The sequence below is a fragment of the Aptenodytes forsteri genome, unplaced genomic scaffold (assembly GCF_000699145.1).
Source record: "Aptenodytes forsteri isolate BGI_AS27 unplaced genomic scaffold, ASM69914v1 Scaffold9, whole genome shotgun sequence".
In the NCBI taxonomy this organism is placed as follows: domain Eukaryota; kingdom Metazoa; phylum Chordata; class Aves; order Sphenisciformes; family Spheniscidae; genus Aptenodytes; species Aptenodytes forsteri.
In genome coordinates this window covers 2,528,086-2,548,840 of record NW_008796217.1, presented here as the reverse complement: position 1 = coordinate 2,548,840, position 20,755 = coordinate 2,528,086, and the positions used below count along the sequence as shown (strand labels likewise).

Sequence of the window (20,755 nt, the reverse complement as noted above, 5' to 3'; positions counted from 1 at the left end):
GCGCACGCAGGCAAAGCAAAACAAGGAATTCATTCACTACTTCCCATCGTCAGGCAGGTGTTCAGCCATCTCCAGGAAAGCAGGGCTCCATCACACATAACAGTTACTTGGGAAGGCAAAATGCCATCACACCAAATGTCCCCCCCTTCCTTCTTCTTCCCCCAGCTTTATATGCTGAGCATGACGTCATATGGTATGGAATGTCCCTTTGGTCGGTTTGGGTCAGCTGTCCCAGCTGTGCCCCCTCCCAGCTTCTTGTGCACCCCCAGCCTGCTCGCTGGTGGGGTGGTGTGAGAAGCAGAAAAGGCCCTGACTCTGTGTAAGCACTGCTCAGCAGTAACTAAAACATCCCTGTGTTATCAACACTGTTTCCAGCAGAAATCCAAAACATAGCCCCATACTAGCTACTAGGAAGGAAATTATCTCTATCCCAGCCAAAACCAGCACACCCATCCAGTTTTGCAAACTCGTTTATCACACATTTATCATGTTGCCAAGTTATCTGAGTTTTCTCCAGCACTCCTTGAATTATTGTTAATATCCTCCAACCCCCACAAAAGCTCATTACCTCGTTATTAAGCCTGGTGATCTGCTGTTTGGTCTCTTCTGCTTTGATAACAAGCACAGCAGCACCAATTTCGGCCTCTGAAAATAATTCAAATGCATGTAAATGTGAGAAGTATAATAACTTGGAAACAGCAATGCTATTCTTACACTTATCCAATACTTTAAATTTAAACCTAGTTTGCACTTGCATCGATGAAAATAAAATCTTGTGTTTAACGTTCAGTGTATAATGTGTAAGAAAAGTGTGACGAATAAAGTTCGCACTGCTCTCTTCAGTCTGAACCTGAAAGGACTGAAGATGACAACCCTGGTGCCAACAGTGTGACACGTCAACTGTTTTTAAAAATCAGAGATACAATTAAGCTTCTATTATTATTTTTCTGTTTGGCTTTAAGAGAAACAAAAAGTGTCTTAATAACCTCCATGCAAAAGGTACATAGCTATGTGAGGACTGTTTACTCATAAAAGAGGGGATGTTGGAAACAGTTTGAGCTGCACTAGTTGTGTCACTTCAGCATTAGTCCACTGGTCTCCCCCTCTGTCTCTTTCCTTCCCCTCCCATGTTGATGTGCTCTATTCCTCTGTGGTGCTATTTTATCAATCTTTTCAGAGTGTAGGTCATTTAAGGCTTCCTAAAACCTCTTGCTATTCAAGGTTTTCACTCTTTTACTTCTAAAAATCTTGGTACATCCATGCTCCTTCACTTCTGTAAATATCTTTAACAAAAATTGAGAGCCAATTTTGCATATGGCTCTTTATGAATTGTTTTTTTTAATCTGGTATTAGAATGTTTTTGTGTTGAATTTTGTCCTTGTGTTTAGTACCTTCCATGCCCAAAGGTTTGGGAGCATGATCCTACAATACTGCTGGTAAAATATAGCGCATGAATATACAGAACTCTTTGCAAGCTGTTTTATCATGACTGTCCATTAGCAGGAAAACAACAAATGGCCTTCGGGACCCTGTTGTATTTTTCTACAGTATCAGTTGTGGTACTCAAATGGTACTGAAAGTATATGGATATATGTTAAATCAATTTATGCCACTTCTGAGAATCGAAGAAACAAAGGGGAACAAAAAGCAGTTATGAAAACTGTTTTCTCTAAAGAGTGATTTTCCCAGGCAAAACTCACCTCCAATTGTAGGAGTTAACCTGGACTCCTGCCTGAGCTGATCAGAGCTGAAGTCAAAGGTTTGGCTTTCCTCATTATGGTTTCCATCTTCAATCCCATCAACAATTCTGTTGAGAAAAATCGGAGTGATGGAGCAGTTTCATAAACAGTTTCATAAACATCACATTCATAATTATGTTGTCAAAATGACTCCTAAAGGGCACATTTTTAAGCAACTGTAAATTTTGCTCAACATTAAGTTTAGAGAAAAGTAAAAACTATTATATTGGGTATAACTTCTTGTGAGTCACTAAAGATCAAACTTACTGTTAGAGGAAGGAATGTGAGGCCAAACATAATTAACTGAAGTTTCAAAATTTTCATGACTTCTACAGTACATTCTGGGTCTTAAAAAAACCTGTATTGAATATAGTTTGCTTTTCATATCTGAAGTAATCTGTTGCCATTCTTTCTTCTACACAAACTAAAGATGCTTCACTATGCTCTTGTGAAGTTTAAATCTCCCTGCACGTAACAGTCAGACTCTTTTATATTAGGCTTACTTAGGCAGAGCCTAAGCCTGAACATAATATATTTATGAAAGCATTTCTGTAAACCACACTCAAAAGTAGCGTTGCCATGCAAATAGCTATTCTCAAATTCGGTTAAAACTAACTAGCTCAGGCAGGGCAATCTTGTTTGCAAATTGGGTATAGGAAGATGTGTAGACCAATCCGCAATATCCCAGTTACATTAGTATTGGTATTGGATCTAACTACTAGAAAAGGTATTTTTGTCAGTTATTTCTACTCGTGCATTGCAGTTGACCTCCAATTTGCAGTGTCAAGAAATCCAAAGGAAAAAACAAAGCATTTTATACAATAATCAAGTGCTGCATACAAAGAATAGAAAATTGGCATCAGATGGAGGAGTCAATACACATTATTAAAAATATATAATTATTAATATTTTCTGTTCTCATTTATAATAAATTGTGCTATAAAGAGAACTGTTTTAAAGTCAATGAAAGTAACTCAGAAAACTGCCAACTGACAGATGTGGAGCATCAATTTCTTGTTTTGTCCAGGCACAAGATTCAGAATTTGTCTTACAGTAGGCAGATGAGTTAAATACTAATCTGGAAGGGCTAAAGCAGACAGTTCTTGGCCTCTCAGTCAACGGTGATAACTTTGTGATGATGGAAATTAGACTTTCCATCTAATAAGGATGTTCTCAAGCAAACCTCTTGACTGGAAATGTTTGGAGAAAGGAAGAACAGACAACACAGAGGTATCTGTGATGTATTTGGCTCGAAAGACCCATGTAACTTAGATCTGTAAGCTCTAAGAATATAAATACCATATATTCTTGTCCTCAGCTCTTCATGGGGATTTAGGGCTCTGTGTCATGTCTGAGTGTTCATGATGCCAGTTGGATATTATTAGATTTCAGTCTAATCTTAGCCATCCTCTGTGAGGAGATGAGACTCAATTGTGGTGCTTGAGCTGCTCTGGCCTATACTGTTATCTGCAGCTGAAAACCTCAATGATTATTTTGTTTGAAATTTGTTATAAAACCTATTTAATGTCATCTGACCTCACTGCTTCAAAAAGAAAATTTTAAATACCTATATCCCTTTTATAGAGATTTCTAATTATACAAAATGCTAACATTTTAACTGCCTTTAAAGCACACAGGGGAAAACCTGCTCAGATGTGACTTAGAATTTATAGACACTATATCCTTTAAAGTGTTTAAAGATTCAGACTAAAAAGAAACCATATTAGTAAAAATAGCTAATTCTGGAGAGCCAAAAGACAGGCTTCTATGTGGGAAATATGTAATGGGCAAGATGCTTATTCATATACAAGGAACTGGCTGGGGAGCAACATAATCTAGTGAGTTGAAAACATGAGGGGACAAAAGTAATTGGTAAGTCTCACCCCTTTCTGAATTAGCTATTGTACAGCTCTGAATTTTCTCCTGAAGACAGACACCTCCACCCCTAGAAGCCAAAAAGTCAGAAAAGATTAACGTGTGACCTCTTCTATCCAGCCGATCAGGGCTAGAGTGCACTCGTCCAGATGGGTCTGAGGAGATTCAAATGCATAAATGCCTCCTCCCAGGACTGCCTTTATTATCACTTACACTTTCTTCCTTTTTCTTCCTTTTGATGCTGTTCTACTTCATAGGCAAAATACCCAAAAAGTGATTGGGAAAACTATGACTGTATCCAAGAAGTTAGGATGCTGGCTTCTATTCCTTGTGCCAAGAACTATTTAAATAATTTACCCAGTCTCTGTGCTTTATTGCCTTCACTGTGGTGTACAAAGAAAGAACCTGAAGCACCAGTGAAGAGTTCTGGTTGGCTTACTCGAGGGAACATCCACAGTAGAACAAGTTTCTTAAGCAGACAAGGTATATTTTCTTGACAAAGTATGGTTATATACCTCACAACTGCACTGACTGGACATTTCAACCAGAGTCTTGCCTTCCACTTACGCTGCTGTCCAACAGCAAACAAAAGCAAGGATCTCAATTAAAGTCTTATTTTCTCCTTAATGGTTACTAAGAAACATTTAAGGCACTTTTTAAAGTGGTTTTAACTTGTCAGTTTAAATGTTCTGGTAATATAAACTCATTTTGGGAAATAATATGAAAGTATTTTGGCTGGAAAACAAAGTCTGAAAAACACGTGTCTTTGGCCAATTTTCCAGCCTATTAACAGGATTATTCTGCAGTTACGAAATTATGAATGGAAATAGGAAATAATAATATATGTAACAATACTTGCTTCACATTTGCTCTTGCAGCCTTGGGTGCCCACGTCTGACTGCATATGTTCAGAACGATAATCAGCAAGATTACATTTCAGCAGAAAATATGAAAGGTAGCTTTTCCCTGAATTGCCACCTGTTATGCAAATGATAATGACCTTTACTCATAGCTGACCTGAACCAAATTCATATGAGATCTACAAAAGAAATGAGAAAATATCCACTATGCATTTCAATTTTGCTAGCATAGAAGCTGGTTTTCCACACATTATTTTCCCTTATATTGACAAAATTAAAATCAGTTTGTATCCTGCTCCTATTTGAAATGTAACTGTACTGATCAAACATATGATGAGAGGGAAAGATTTCTATATAGTCTTCCATGTCCTTTTTATGATTGCATTCTTAGGGACAGATGCCTTGACAGAGCTAAACAAATATTGGTCAAGCTGTGGCTATTTCATGTTTGCTAAGGCAAGTTGCTGAAACTACCACTCTGCCTCTAGTGAATAAAGGAAGTTCTTGAATAGGTAAAATACTTCAAATTATAAAAACCAAAACTCGAACTGGAAGATCAACTGCTGCAGCTCCTTGTATGTGAAAAAGTGATTGTATTTTCTGTAAAGAATTGATCCCAAACCTGTTGGTTAATAGTTAATTATTACGGTGCAGCAATTTAGAAGTAAGATAGATAGATCAGCTTACAAGTAAAAAAATTAAAATATTTAAAATTATACCAAAAGTCACAACAAAACAGACTTTCTCAACTCCATATTTACTCTCTACATAACTTGCATTATCAGATTTCCTTTCTTTAATGTAAAAAAACTCTAAATATTTTCTAAAATTTCTAAATATTGCTAGGCCATACGTTTCCATTATAGTTCTCTACTCCAGCAATTTTTGTATTTGCACAGCTATGCTGTGTTATCATCTACTTGCTTTCTAAATTGCTGTCTCTCTGATGGACTTAGAATGTTTCACAGTGCTATTGTGGGAATGCATATTATTACAGATGGATAAAATGATACTATAGAGCCAGACTATTCAAATAGTAATTTTTGTAATTGCTCGATACTTTCCCTTTTTACTGGTAGAAATATTTTCTTTTGCAATAAAGTCCTAAAGTCATAACCTTCTTCATAGTGTGTAATAGTTCCTACAATAAGAGGACTTTTCCTTCTCTGTGGGATGAACAAAAGTATCAACTATTAAAGAAAAAGAAATATTTTATAGTGTTCCGATCATTGTATTTTTAATAGGATTTATGTGATAGAGAAGAAAATAACTGGTCATAACTATTACCTTGGGCTCAGGTCAGGTGGACCACTGGTGGTCAGTGCTGAAAGGTGTAACTTAAGGTTTTTCTCCTTCCTTCTGGAGTAGTAATGGAGCTCTGTCTCATGTTTGGTTCTTGAGGGGTTTGAACTGCAAGCACGGATGGGTGAATGAAAGGGCACCGTTCCTGAGGCCAACTGCTTCAAGTTTCTCCCTAGGTGGCCTTTATTGCTTCCAGCCTTCTTCTGCTGAGAACAATTTGTGCTTCTTGTATGGATTGGTGAAAGGGTGCTGCTCTCTTCTTCTCCTTCCTCATCCTCATCTTCATCTTCCACAATTGAAGGGAGTCTCTTCTTTATATTTCCATTTCCCTTGAGCTCTGTCTAAAATAGCAGATAATGCATACTAGCATAAAATTCAGAGCCTGATGTTGCAGAAACACAATTTCTGCTGGTGTTCGCCCTGGAACAAACCCAGATCTAGCACAGCTTTCATTTCTCATTAGAGAACGCTCTTTTGGAACTCTTCCATAGCTTCCCTCTTCAACTATGGCTATATGTGCATACGTGAGAAAAATACAAACAAATTAAAAAAGGTCACTAGCAACATAGCTAGTGAACTCACTGCAATATTTTTTGTTACCAGGAAAGATTACATGACTAGTTCTTACAAGCCATGTGCTATATGTACACTTTGAGTAGATTAATCTTGCTTTACTGAGGTATTATTTCTTTTGAATGTTACACTCTCAGACTCCTGGTGGACCAAGGGAAAGAACGGAGGCTGATAATTCATACAATTCTACATTTTCATTCAGAACCATTTGTAATGTATAAATAGCATTTACGCTAGTTCAGCTCAAGCCTGAATGTTCTCTGCATCCTTCTTAGTTGTAACTGAAACCACTGCTGGAATAGTAGGCAGATTTTTCAGTTTATACAAAGTCCTGTTAATGCACCAGTAGTGTGACAGTGTCAGCTTCAGAACTGAGTCATCGAAAAGCAGAGTTACATTTGTTTTAAAAAAAAAAAGCAATTTGAATGCTCAATATTGGAACCAATGCAATTTAGAGGCAACATAGACCTGGGTTCTGTACTTTATGTACTAATTAAAGCATAGTGTAAGAGAGCAATGTATTGTTTGTTATTGTTTCATGGTAACAAAATACACTGGTTATACATGCTGAGATATGCCAACTGAGCTCATGTCAGGATCAGGCTATAACTCAAAAATAGTTCCATTTATTCCCATGGTACAACTTACTGTATTTATTGGTGGTAGGTGAATGGACTAAGGCAGAATCAGGTTCCAGGTCAAATTAACAAACTCCACACATCTCAGTGAAGAGTACAGCCAAATGCAACTTCATGGTTTCAGAAAAGGTTGCTATTCATTTTTTTTCAGGCCACTTTTCTTAAGCTTGATTAAGGGACTGTTAACTTTAGATAGAAAAGCTCAGATGAGCTTGTACAGTCAAATTTCCTGCATTCAGGCCAAGTAAGATTGGCTGGGTGAAAATGCAGATTTGGGGAATTTATCCAAACGTTCTAAACCCCTATTAGTATTTGTCTAAATGTTTTGCAGCATGGGTTTAATTTTGCTATATGTTACAGCACACTTCCATTGAGTGAATGCTTTTCTCTTAGTCTACATTGACAGATTTAGTGAACTAGGTCCTTTCCATCTGAGATGTATGAAAAAGTAGGAATTTAAAACAGAGGCAAAAGACCTGTCTATATAAAATATAATAGCCTTGTTGTGGACTATAGGAGTCATCTGAAGGCTGTCATGATGATCAAATTGTACAAGACCTAGCGCTGATGCAGCCTATACTCTACAGAGAATGAGCATTACCCGTATTCAAAACTTTGGTTTGGGTAACCATGTATTTAAAATGCAGGTGCTGTAGTAGGATATCCAAATCCAGCACCTGGAAGAAAAGATCATAAGCTGTTACTCATAAAATGGACAGTGGCAGAACTGTCTGCAGGATGCTATTTAAAGTCTCATTCTGAAACCATGGAAGTTAGTTGGAGTTTTTCCAGCTTTGCTCTGGCCATAACTGTGTGCATGTTTCAAAGTCAAGCTTGGTGTATTTAAAATGTGACCAACATACCTGAGATAGCATAGACTTGTTTGATAATTTTGATATTACCTGAAAAAAACAAAACAAAAATGTAACAAATATGTGCATCTGCACAGTATTGGCTTCCAAGAGCATACAAACATCTAAACCAAAACATTTATGTTGATACAGGAGAAGAATTTCATGATAAAACAGCTGTATTAAATTAAATGGTGACATAGCACTGAACTAAGGATGCTCCTTGGAAACAGATGGTGTGGAAAAGAAAAAATGTTTTATTTTTATTAAAAAGATAGTTCCTGCAAAAATAACATTTTACTTCAATAAAAAGTTGGGTCAAGGTTCCAAACCTGTGAATGAATATAGATGGGTGAATGTATGCCTGGTTGGTTTCAGTGCTGGTTTGATGGAATCCCATGCAGGAACAGTGCTCTGCTTTGGCCCTATCTCTTTGTAGCTTTAGCTCCTGTGCCAGCCTAGTCCTTACATATAGATGATCTAACTAACTGTAGCATCTTTGGGCAATTTTCAAAGGCAGTGATGGGACTGAAGCAAGTAGGATCAATATAATCCTGAGGGACATAAGTGCCTAACAGCTATTCATAGACCATGATATTTTCCCTTCTTGGATTAAACAGAAAGCAAAAGAAAAGGAAGAAGAAAAAATCATGCAAGTTTAATGTGTAGCTACTATACTAAAATCCACTGGAACTGCTAAATAATGTGTTATAAACATTCTGTTGTTTATTTGAATGTCCACACCTCGACCACGGGCAAGTCTCTGACAGCCTACATGCTGTATTTATGGGAAAATTTTTGTCTGCCAGGTAGAATTTTCAGAAGTGATTTTCAGCTTTCCTAAACCCACATGTCAACATAAAAAGTGCTTAACACCCATCAGTTTTAAATTCATAGCATCAGTTTATTTTTCTCCAAACTCAGGTAGAAGAAGTTAAGCCTGTCTGGACGTCATTGGGACTTCCCAGTTTGTTTGATAACAGTCTTCAGAACTCCTAAATACACAAATTTTAGGCACAGATTTGGAAAAAATAGTTGTGTGGGGTTTTTTTTTCTTTTTTTTCCTTCTTCACAAGTCTTTCAGGTTAACCTGAAAACTGCTTTGTAGTTGCTCATAAAAGTGAGGGTACTAGTAGTGGTATAATATACAAATACACAATATTTAAGTTTGTGTAAGCAGAAATCCTACTCTACCCCAGCCAAGCCAGTAGCAGGTGTTTCAATAAATTTAGCAATAACACTCTAATAACTGCCAAACAGAACAACTGCAATAATTAGGCTATGTAAATAAAATAACTGCTGTGTTCTTCCTGAGTGAGAAAAATTACTAGATGATGTTAGCAGAGGATGAGATCTCAGATACTGAAATCTCCCAGCTTGCACTGTAATCTATGCCAATTGAAGAAACACCATCTCCTTCAAGATTCAGGAGAACAGGAAACTGGAAATGTACTAAAATATTAAAATCAGAATTAGGAAGTACTAATGGCCCACTTTGCACATATGTTTAAGAAGAATAATTTACAATAGTGCCCAGAATTTTGGGGCATCAGTTTGCTTGGCTTCTAGGCACAGGTTCAGTATGAATGTTAAAGATCTTAGAAAGTAAGAATTTGCCTGCTGAAGGCTTTAAAAGTGACTTGTCATTTGTAGTTTGTAATGCGGATGAAGATTTCACCTCACTTTTGTTTTTTTTTCTTCTCCTGAGCACATATGTTAACCCTGACTGTGCATCTTGAAAACAGAGACAAAGAAATCATTATATGGGTGTCTCCCAGATGTGCTGGTGGTGTTTCCCACAGCTCTGCTGGAGTCTTTCAGCTGGGCTGGGCTTTCAGCTCCGTGACCAGTTGGGAGCACTGTTCCCCGGCTGCCAGGACCGCTCGCTCCTCTGCTCACCAACACAGCAGCCACAGCCGCCCATCGGTCCTCCTCTGCTCTCAGGGTTAATCCTTGCTGGTCACTGCAGCAGGGAGAAACTGGCTGCAGAGGAGATGACGGTAGTGGCAGCAGTTTCTTGCCTTCTGGCCTTACCAACAGAAAGGTAAAGGGATTTTTAAAGGCAGGTTGGTTTTTGCAGGGAGGGGAAGGAGTGTCCTCGGGAGGAAGGCTGGCAGAAAAGGCAGATAGGTATGAACAGGGAGCAGGTGATGTGAAAAACTACTCATCAGACTTCTTTCATTTCCCCAAACTGACCCCTTTAGCCCACTGGGGACAGTTTCAGTCTGGATAAATTGATACTTTTACATAAACTCTGAACCTATAAACTATTTTGTCCATAGCACAGAAACCACAGTAGAGAGTGTTGTAATCGCGTCTGTATTAATACACTGCAGTCATGTTTATTGCTTGTAACTTTGAACATCGTATCTTGCACACATAAAACAGGGGCCTGGACTTTATGGCTTGGTAGTTGAAAGTTGGTAAAAGAAACTATAATTAATCTGTGACCAGAGAGAATTCTCAAGAGTTTGGCTTTTAAACCTTCTCCAGCAACTCCCTTCTCTCTCTCTCCCTGCAAAAATACCATTCTCAAAGAGAAAAAGGAAATAAAAACACAAGAACAAGGATAAAGCCAGTCAAAGGGCAGTAAATTTAAAGATCTTGCCATGCACATAGCTTTATTTCTGTAAAAATGTAGTATCAGAGTAAATAATTATGAGGTGCTGTCCTAGTTTCTGATCTGCTAAGACCTTTTATTTAGGGCAACACACTAGCGTAACCTTCTATAACATGCTTTTTTTCCTTATGCAAAAAGAAAGAAAATACAAAATAGCTCACATTCTAGTCTTTTAAAATGGAGTACAGCTCTTAAAGGGTAAAGGCTGCTGAAAGAAAAACATGGGTATTTCCCCTGCTGTGCATTAGGAAAAAACCAAAAAGACTGATGTTAGCCCGAGTTGTGTAAAATACTGTCAAGGAATCTAATTCAATTTTTAATTTCAGTCGTGGTGTCTCTTTATGTCTTGTGAAACCAGCTATGAAATTTAATTTCACAAGATAAAACAATAATAGATCATGTACCAAAAGCAGACTCATATTGAATTCTTCCATGTATGTAATCTCAAATCTATAATCTTGTAATTGTTTAATATGTTAATATATAGAGCTTAAAAATTCAGTAATCTTTATCATTGCTTATTATAAGCACAAAAAGAACGTTTCCCCATTTGAAAACACTGGTGGTTTGCTGTCGAAAGCCAGGGATCTGAAGATTTTTCCAGGGTCAAGAGACAGTAGTCTTTAATAGAAGAATCTCCACCAGGAATTGCAGCCAAACCAGGTAATTAGCTGTACAATAATTCAAGATGAATTCCAATTATAAAACTCTAAAAAGTGAAATATAGAGATGCAGCTAAATTTGGGGTTAATACATTAAATGTCCAGGTATCTAAATTTGCATGTTTGGGCTCAAAAGAATGTTATCAGCTTTTACTGGCCTGATTCCTGTTGCCTTCATGAGAAGTAGGAACAAAAATAGAAACATAATTTTGCTGATTTGCTTGTAACTCTTGGGTCCTAAAATATATGAATAATTCTTCGTATCTGAGGAGTCAAAAGGATAACAGATACTTTCAGGAAAGGATTTGAAATCAAACTAGAATTTTAATGTTCTTAGTATGTTCTATTCTTTGCAAATTTACTGTATGGTAATGGAAAAGATACAAATACATAACAGGGGATTATTGTACTGCTGAAAAGCTTAATGCCTCAGTTTTCCATAATCAGGAAAATTTTCAATGAAATATCACAAATCCTTTAAATCACAAAGGAGTCAATCACTCACAAAAAGTTTGTCAGGTTAAATATAATTGTTTTATAGCTACATTTTCTAAGCAATTTACCCCTTATTCTCTTTCTTTTCTTTTTTTTTCTTTTTAAGACTTTCTATAGTTCATTGGCTTGTTCCTATATTTTCTCAGGTTTATTCTTATCTCTTTCCCTTGCTTAATGGAGAGATAAAGAAAACGTATTTTGTGGAAGCAGATGCTTTCAGCATTCTCTGATCCTACTTACAGTATAGACTATTTTTAATTAGCAGCAAAAGTTGAACAGCAGATCTGTCACCAGTATTTTATCCTCGGTGACCAATAACTGTGAATTGCCATGAGCTCTGCAATCTTCTGTTAAGTCATTATCCTGCATCATTCTTGTCTTTTGAATAAATGATTGTAGCCTGTGAAGTTAGGACAAGTGTTCAATAACTGGCTGGTTGTGGTTAGCTTTGGATAATGTTTTTTTGCAAATTAATACTTTCTTGGATTCAAATTTCTCACATGAGCTTTTATATTTAGTATTAAAAGTTTACTTTTCACATATTTCTTTAAAACCTGGATGTTAAGTTCACTGCATTCATTAACAAAATTTTTTAATTATACTTTGATTGTTTTATTAACAACAGAGGATCTATTACATTTCATGTTAAAAAGATAAATCATGTCACAGAAACAGAAACTAACCTCTCTGTCACTTGCTCCAAATCAAGAATCAAATAAATGGTAAGTGTGGCTGGGATAACTTGTCATTTTTACTTCTATATTCTTACTTCCCTCTTCCCCACCCCAAAACAGGAGAAAAAAATAGTGTCTGAAAAAATAATAGAGTATATTGAATTAGCAGCAAAAGCTGAACAGCAGATCTGTCACCAGTAATTTATCCTAGGTGACCAATAACTGAGAATTGCCATGAGCTCTGCAATCGTCTGTTAAGTCATTATCCTATGTCTGATAGAGATGTAGGATGTTTTTCTCAGAACCTGAGAAAAAAAAAAAGTGCTCTGAACAGATATCTTTTATAGCAAACCTGTGCCAATAAAAATAAATAAATAAAAAAAATTAAGGAAGATACTGTCAATAAGGTCAAAAGAAGGCAAAAGGAGGAATTGTTAAAATAGACAATAGACCTGGCACTGACTGTACGTTGCTCTGGCAGATAGCATTTTTGGAAAAGCTTGCAGATTACTGCAGACAAAAGATATACTTTTTAATATTCCTACAGTTTGATTGCAGTCATGTAAAGGTTTACATAATAGAAGTTACAATGAACGCTAACAGCTTTCAAAGCAATAAAACTCAAAATTCTTTCCCTTCCTGAAAATACTCAGGTATATGCTCAAGTTCATGCAACTCTGAGATTTCACACAGGCTTATAAATATTTGCAGGACTGGCCCTGTGGATTGATATCCAATTAGACTCCTCAATTCGAGGCTGTAGGCACTGTGGAAGAGTTGCTTTTAAGTTTGTATTGTCAGCTTTATCTTTAAATGAAACTTCATACTACTTTTTCTGTAAATATATGTATCTAACTTCAGAGAGGCTCTTGAAAAGAAAAGAGGAAGACAATGAAGTGGATCTTGAAAAATATTCTCCCAGAGAATTTTATTACCTGCCAATTGCCCATTTCCAAGCATCCCCAACGTTGCCCAGCTGTTTTGCTAGCACTCAGAGGCCAAATCAGTGGGACGAGTGTGAAGTGACTCACTGAGGACAGCAACATATCTGTGGAGAATTTTAAAGGAAGTCCAGCTTTGTCTGGCTTTCAGGGTAAACCTTACAAAGAAGGCGGCTGGGACAGGCATAATCTGTTTCCTTAATTTAAAATCTAGGTTGTTCTTTGTTTTTTGTTTTTTTGGTTTTTCCCCCCCCCCCCGAAACATTTCTTCTAAATGATGAATATTTTGCTTTTTGGGTGGCAACTTGATCAGTAGATTGACCTCTAGTCAATTCTACCAGAAAGGAAAAAAAGTGCAAATTGAGCACACATCTGGCCCCTAGACATATTCAGAGTTAAAACTTCGGGGAAGACAGCAGACTTACAGTACCTGTGAAAGCGATTCACATGATTTCACTTCAGGGCAAGAAGTCATGTCCTGGCATGTAAAGATATCAGCAGAAGTCTAAGTATATAACTTTGTTAAGTAGGAGAACCATCATAATTTCCTTCCCCTGAGATGCAATTTGTATTTTCTATTTATGCATAATACAGAAAAGCTGAGCACGTAGCTTTTGGGAGCTCTTGGCAGCTTTGTTACTCAAGAAGTTCTGTGTAGGTTAGAAACTAAGACAACACAGACACTCAATAAGTGAATAAAATTGCTTCAGTTTTTGAAGTACCGTGATGTAAAACCAAACCCAGTGTCAGAGAAATCCAATATCAATTTTGCTGAAGGAATGAACATAGTATGATTATCAGTGGAGCCTGTCCCTGAATACTTACTATATATGCAGTACTCTACTGTATATACAGTGTATATGTATATACTGTATATTTGTTAGTACAATCATGTTAGTTATCACAGCACTGAAAAAGTGATCTCTATGTCTTCGGTAGGAACTAAACTTTCATCAGAACCCTAGTTACTCTTGGTAGGTAGCTTCTGTAGCTCTGGTTTTACTGAGTGAAGGTACAGATGATTCAAGAGAAAAATAGGCTGATATAGTTGTTTTTATATCAGTAAAGTCTTAGAGCGCATTTGTACATAAATGATTTTTTGTTTTCATTTTTATATGCTTTCATATCTTTGAACAGAGGGGTGGGTCTAGATGATCTTCAGAGGTCCCTTCCAACCTCAGATATTCTACTATTCTATGATGTTTAAAAAAATGCACTAAAAATGCTGCCAGATCAATAAAATTGAGAATGGATACTTGTATCCATGTAGAATGCCTACTTGATACACAAGTTGCACTGATCATAGACAGTTACGTTTCAGCATGTATCCTGAGGTTATAATGACCCTGCAAGTGATACAGGAACTTTACCATATAAGGCAGTCTGACATGCTCATTACATCTCACGGTAGTCTGTGCCTTCAGAACCAGTGTTCTTATAGAAGAAATTGTGGTAAGTATTATCATTTCCTTCGCAAATTAGTCTTACTTTACACAGAATAATAAAAGGATAGGTTACTGTAAGAATGCTTCTAAATTTAAGGCCACTATCTGTTCGTTGTTATATCAATGCACAATAAAAGCAATTATGGAAAAAAAAAGTCCACCCTCTAAATTCATACCATTTTGAGGTTAAGATACATTAGGATTAACTTTATTTTCCATTTTTTTCCAATGTAGAGGCAAAGATATAATACTAATATTGTAAGAGTTACATGATCATGTTTCCTAAGGCACAGTGAAGCATACTGGAAAAAGTTATCATCTAGTATCCCTGTGTAATTAAAATAGAAATATGGTTAGATTCCAAGGCAATACTCTCTGAAAGCCAGGAGCTTTTTCTGGCTAAAATTCTGTTTGACACAGTGTTTTATATCCTTCTCACACCACACTCTAAAAACATCAATAAGCTGCTTTGCTAGCCTGGATTTTTTTTCAACATGTAACCCCCTGGTTAAGCTTTATAATTCGATGCAGAATGCAATAATCCCAGGAAGTGACATGAATGAGAATGGAGAGCACTCAAAATGTCTCAAAAGCTATAATTAGAATTAAAATTTTGTTACTGATTTAAACATTTTAATTCTAGTTACAGTGAAAATTGTTTGTATTTGTCAAGAAAGTGCTAAGGTCCAATTGTGAAAATCCTAATTACATACATGCTTTGAATAGTCTCATTATAAATAATGTATAATTAATGATCATAAGTCTTGTCTCTTAACCCATTCACAGAAGTAAAAGGGTGACCACAGGGGTGGGAATTTTGGGATGGGTCACATATGTGTAATATATTCCCAGACAAAACTAAATGTGTTATTTTCCTCTCCTCCCCTTTGGCCTCTTCCACATCTTGTGGGATTCATCCTTACGGCAAATCACCTATTTGGTTTAGGTGTAAAATGGAAGAGACTTGTAAAAACACTAGAATTAATGAGAAAAAAAAAAAAAAGATGACATAATTGCATCAATAAGTTGTGGTGGGATGAATCTTCTAACTGGAAAATGACCACAAATCAGAAGAATAAACTATTAGAGAGACAAAACCAGACAGCATTGGTGGCTGTGTGTTGTTATTTTCAAAAATATTAGAATGACTGAAGGCTACAGAAATGAGACAGGAGCATACCAACAAAAAGAAATTCTTCAGGTAAAGATACTAGGAAAGAAAATGAAAAGGCCACCAAGCCTGCAAGAGAAAAGGCATACCAGTCTGTCCTTTTTGAATTACATTTTTCCTTATTCCATTACTTCTCAGCAGTGTACCATATTGAAGGATATGTTAGAAACATGATAGTGAGATTATTATCTTGAGGGGTACTGGGTGAACTGATAGCTCAGAGGCACCACACATCATGCTCGCCCATGACTGCAAGTAAACAAGCTTTATGAGTTAGCAGACAACAAAAGGGAGTGAAACCTGGCTCGCACTATAGTTCCAGGTCAGCCCCACTCCCATGCTGAGTGAAGCAGGTAATTGCCAGGTTGAGGGAGTGGAGGAAGGACTGACTAAAACACTGCACAGGGAGGAGGGTATTGCAGCAGAATCTGTTGTCTGAAACCAGCATCCGCCTTAGCCAAAGATCAATCAAAACATGCTTAGTGTCATGAATACAGGTAGGAGACCCGTGAAATATCTTGCAGAGAGTTAGATGACAAAGCTTATTCTCAAAATCCTTCTCATTCATTTGAAATCAGAAAGGAAGTGTAAAACAGGTGAAGGAACTGCTCTGTTTTTTTTTTTGTCAATGGTCATGCCCTTCTATAGCTGCACAATTCTGTTACTTGTTCCATAGAAATATAGAAGTTGAGCTGCGTAAGTGAAGTTGTATGACTACTGCCTTGTTCAGCAATAAGGTAATTTATTTTGGGAAGATGGAGAGGGGGAGAGAGAGGGAAGAAGGAAAAAAAAAATTCCAGGTGGCCCCAGAAGCATGAACGAAAAATCTGAGTAGCTTGTAAAAAGTGAAAGGGCACTGAGGAATATTTCACAGCAGCACTGATTGCAGAGATGTCCATGCACAGAGGCAGGTAAGAGACCTACTCCAGCGAACACATCAGGAATCATGTCTCAACGTTAATTAGACGTTCACAATTTTAAAATTATTTTAGTTTTTGATAGTATGAGGAGCACCTTCATTCCTATACTGTAATCACTGAGAAGATGAGAAGTTTGCAGACTCCATCTCATATCAAAAGAGGTATAAAAGAGAAATGAAAATATGGTGGCTGACAGGCAGGAAGCAGTGGATGCACAGCCATCAGTCACTTAGGATCTCTAATAGAACAACGTGAATTTGTTCTGTCTGGCTGCCAAGTGCACATGGACTAAAGAGAAAGATAATAAACAGGAATCTAAGGAATCTAAGTTGCTCCCCCCCCCCCCCCCCCCCCCCATGTGTGCCACAGACAATAAACACCAGTGAGTTACACCTGCAGTAATAGTACATGATCTTCTGCCAGGTGAGCTTGACAAAGGTTATAGAAACACAAAAATTGCCATTGACCGGTCTCCTGTTTTGCAGAATTTATACCTACTATGTGCCACAGACAATAAACACCAGTGAGTTACACCTGCAGTAATAGTACATGATCTTCTGCCAGGTGAGCTATTGACAAAGGTGGGTGCTTAACTGCATGTAAGTTTGTTTAAAAGTGACAAGTTTTCCTCAAAGTTGTTCAACCCTACTCTAAATGTCAAAGTAGGGCTTTTTAACTTTTCTAAGGTAAGCCACTTCTTTCTACGCAGCTGCTGGGTAACGTAGCAAACCCCTCTTCTCTATTAAAAACGTGGTTGGGATTATTTGGGAAATCTATGGAAGTTATTTATGATGAAAAATATTTTGCAACCTGTGATTATCCTGCAGTGTACAGGATGAGCTATGATCTAAGCTAGGGTGGGGGAATTATGACTAAGTGTAGCAGTGTAGTAAGAGTTGGTTTGGAAATTAATTTTTTCAATGCATAGGTTTTATTATAAACACATAGGTAATACCCAAGAAATAGGACTTTTTTTGGCCCTGAAAGTTAAACACATCAATAAGTAATTATGTGACTGAAGTTTCTATCAGGTGTTCTTATCTTACAACACTTGCCAAAATTAAAAGCAACTATTTCCAACAAAACATGTTTATTTTTTCCTTAGTATCAATAGAATTGCAAATAGGATAACTTTGATTTTTTTCTTTAAAGCAAAATACTATTTATTATGCAGACAATAAAGACGCATTAAAAAAAATCAGAAATGTCATGCTGTTTCCATTGCTGATTCATAATAGATAATCAAATAAGTAAGAGACAAAATTCCTTCCGAGTTATTACTATATTGGAAAGCAGCATCCATAAATTCAACAAACCTATATTAGAATATCTAGAAAAAGCATGACTAAAGAGGAAAGAATGAGTGTACGTCAAATACATAATCTACTAGCTGAAAAACAGACAGTGTCTAGGCAGACTTTCAGCTGAATTTTGTGTTTGCATTAAAAATATTTTTTGCTATCTTTTTTTCTGCCTACAGGAGCTATACTACCAGTTGGCACAAAGATAAAAGTCTAGAAATAAATCAATTAAAAAGGAATAAGATGGAATTACATATATGATCTTAAAATACTTGTTTGATGTTTAGCTGGAATGAATCAGAAAATTTAGCATGTTTTAGATTAGAATTTGTAGGTATTTTTTCTTCCCAATCTGTGCCCTCTGTTGTGTGCTCCAGAGCTTAGAGCTGTTTTCACCTTTAAGAACAATTGGTTTGGCCAGTTGTCAGGTTTCCTAGTAGAAAATGAGGAACATCCCCTGTAGTTTGTTTGGTATTGCTAATAGCAACCTGAGCTTTATTATATTAAAAATGCTCACAACTCAATCATTAAAATTTAATAAATTCTAAACATCAGCCTCTCCAAAGGGCAAGAATTAAGCCCTGTTTTGTCGGACAATGTCTTTCTGGGGGAAAAAAAAAAAAAAATTCTTTGTTTTTATTACTTCTTGGTTGCCTTTTAAAATTTATTTGTCTATTTATTTATTTTATTACCAAGGAACCTGGCTAAGCTGCAGTAAGACTCAATGTTCCCAACTGAAGGAAGAATCTATCACTTTTTTTCGTGCAATCTTTGTCATTATGTTTCATTCACGCTGCGGATGCACTGAAGGAAACAGTCCTTCCCCCTGCTTCAGAGACTGAGTATTTTCATTTTAAAGAGAGTAGCTTCTCCTCCTTTGGGGGGAGGGGGAAGGGAAGCTCTTGTAAGAGGCAGAACACTACTTTTAAGGCTACAAAAGAAAAGTAGATTCTTATTAATTATGAGTCCTGTCTGCAAAGACAGATTTTTGAATCTTCAGGAATATCACCTTTTCTTTTTGAAAATGACACATATTGATAGTGTTCCAGTGAGTCAAACATTGTGCCTGCATGGGTCTTATCTTCCTTTGGGACTTCATTACAGCTTGAGGGATGGCATAGGTGTCAAGGAGGTCTCTTGTTCTTTCTATCAGTCTGGCTATAACCAGCATTTGGGTTTTTTTTTGATGAATAATGATGTCTACACTGTAGACACTTCCGCATAGACACAAGAAATAACCAGAAACAATAAACTGTTACCAAGCCCAGAAAGATATTGTGCAAATGTTTACCTATTCTGAGTTTCTCACAGGGTTAGTCAGAGTTATGAACATCTGCTACTGCTCTCTAAATATATAAAATAGTACATGTTTTCCAGGGCTGGTGGATAGCAAAATAATTTCCAGTTTATTTTATGTAATTGTACTATATGTTGTAAGAACCTTCTTACGAGTGTGTATCTTTATCAAATCAGATATCTGACTCACTGCCTGCTATATATGCAATCTCTACTATATAATGCAAAATTATATGGGTGGGGTGAGGTGGGGTGTCAAAATCTGTGTCACTTAGCAAACTATTTCATGACTCTGACATCATAGTCACAGACCTAGAAAAATTGGTTGAAACACCTGAATGGCTGAATTGTTTTAATGTCACAACTCCAGCTACCAAACAGATTAGTTTTTCCTAACTGTCATGAAATCATTTAGTACATTTGCAAAAACAGTTACGAGTTTCTTGAGAAAAATTCAGCAAAGAAAGGACAGAATATATATAATCAGCATAAAGACTTTTTCCTAATTCGCCTCTCGCTGTGATGAGAATATATAAAAAGATGGCATAATAGCACTGCCAGTGTGATTGCACACACATTAATGGTTATAATCATAAATCACTTAATGATTGCCAGTTTTAGAGCTACCATGAGGAACCTCTGAAACTTTATCTCCCTGTTTTTGTGTCTTCTGTTTCTCTGTCTGTTACTCATTAGAGGCGGAAATAGGTACATGATTGCCAGCTCCTGTAGTTAAAATCTCCTGAGCTTTTTTCCCAAGATTGCTTAAACAACACTTTCAATCTTTCTATAACCAGACAGCTACAGTTCTACTTGTGACTGGGAAATCTGGTTACAGCTCCTCCTTGTTTTACTGAAAAGTGACATGGCTATGGAAGTCCTGGAGCCTTTTCCACCATTACACCTTACTTGGATTTTAACGAAGATGGAGCACATTATTATATGCACTCTTAGACTTGCAAATGAACCAAGAAAACAGATTTAAAAAGTTTTCCTAGAGATTTCTGTGTGGGTAGGGTAGTTACATGATCTAGTGCTAAGTATCCAACTTTGACACTCCAGGATCAGGAAACACCGAACGAAGGGAATAATGGATCACCAGGACTGCATCTTTCTGCAGCCTCACCTTTTTAATGCTGGCTTAAAGTGTTAGGAAATCTACAGTCGAAGGCACTTTTGGTGGACTGTGGCTGAAAATGCAATAACGTTTTAGGTCAGGGCTGAAAGGCACTTGGCAAGTCATAGGGGGGAAATTAATGCTATTTCACCCTGCAGTTCACCTGACCCTAAATACTGTTACTGATCCAATTTCAAAAGTATTAAATTCATGTTCAGTTGCAAATTTGCAGTAATTTAAAACATCCAAGGAAAAAGAGAGTGAGAAACTGACTT

General features: G+C 36.8%; 1 protein-coding gene across 1 annotated transcript in view; it reads right to left on the bottom strand.

Moving 5' to 3' along the window:
* The window catches only part of KCNH8 (potassium voltage-gated channel subfamily H member 8), a 205,279-nt gene that overhangs the window by 14,396 nt on the left and 170,128 nt on the right, over positions 1–20,755 (bottom strand). The window contains exons 12-15 of the mRNA XM_009288600.1: positions 7,851–7,889; positions 5,762–6,117; positions 1,701–1,807; positions 569–645 (exon numbers count right to left, since the gene is read on the bottom strand). Of these exons, the coding sequence (XP_009286875.1) occupies positions 569–645; positions 1,701–1,807; positions 5,762–6,117; positions 7,851–7,889 (579 nt within the window). The remainder of the gene's footprint in view (positions 1–568; positions 646–1,700; positions 1,808–5,761; positions 6,118–7,850; positions 7,890–20,755) is intronic.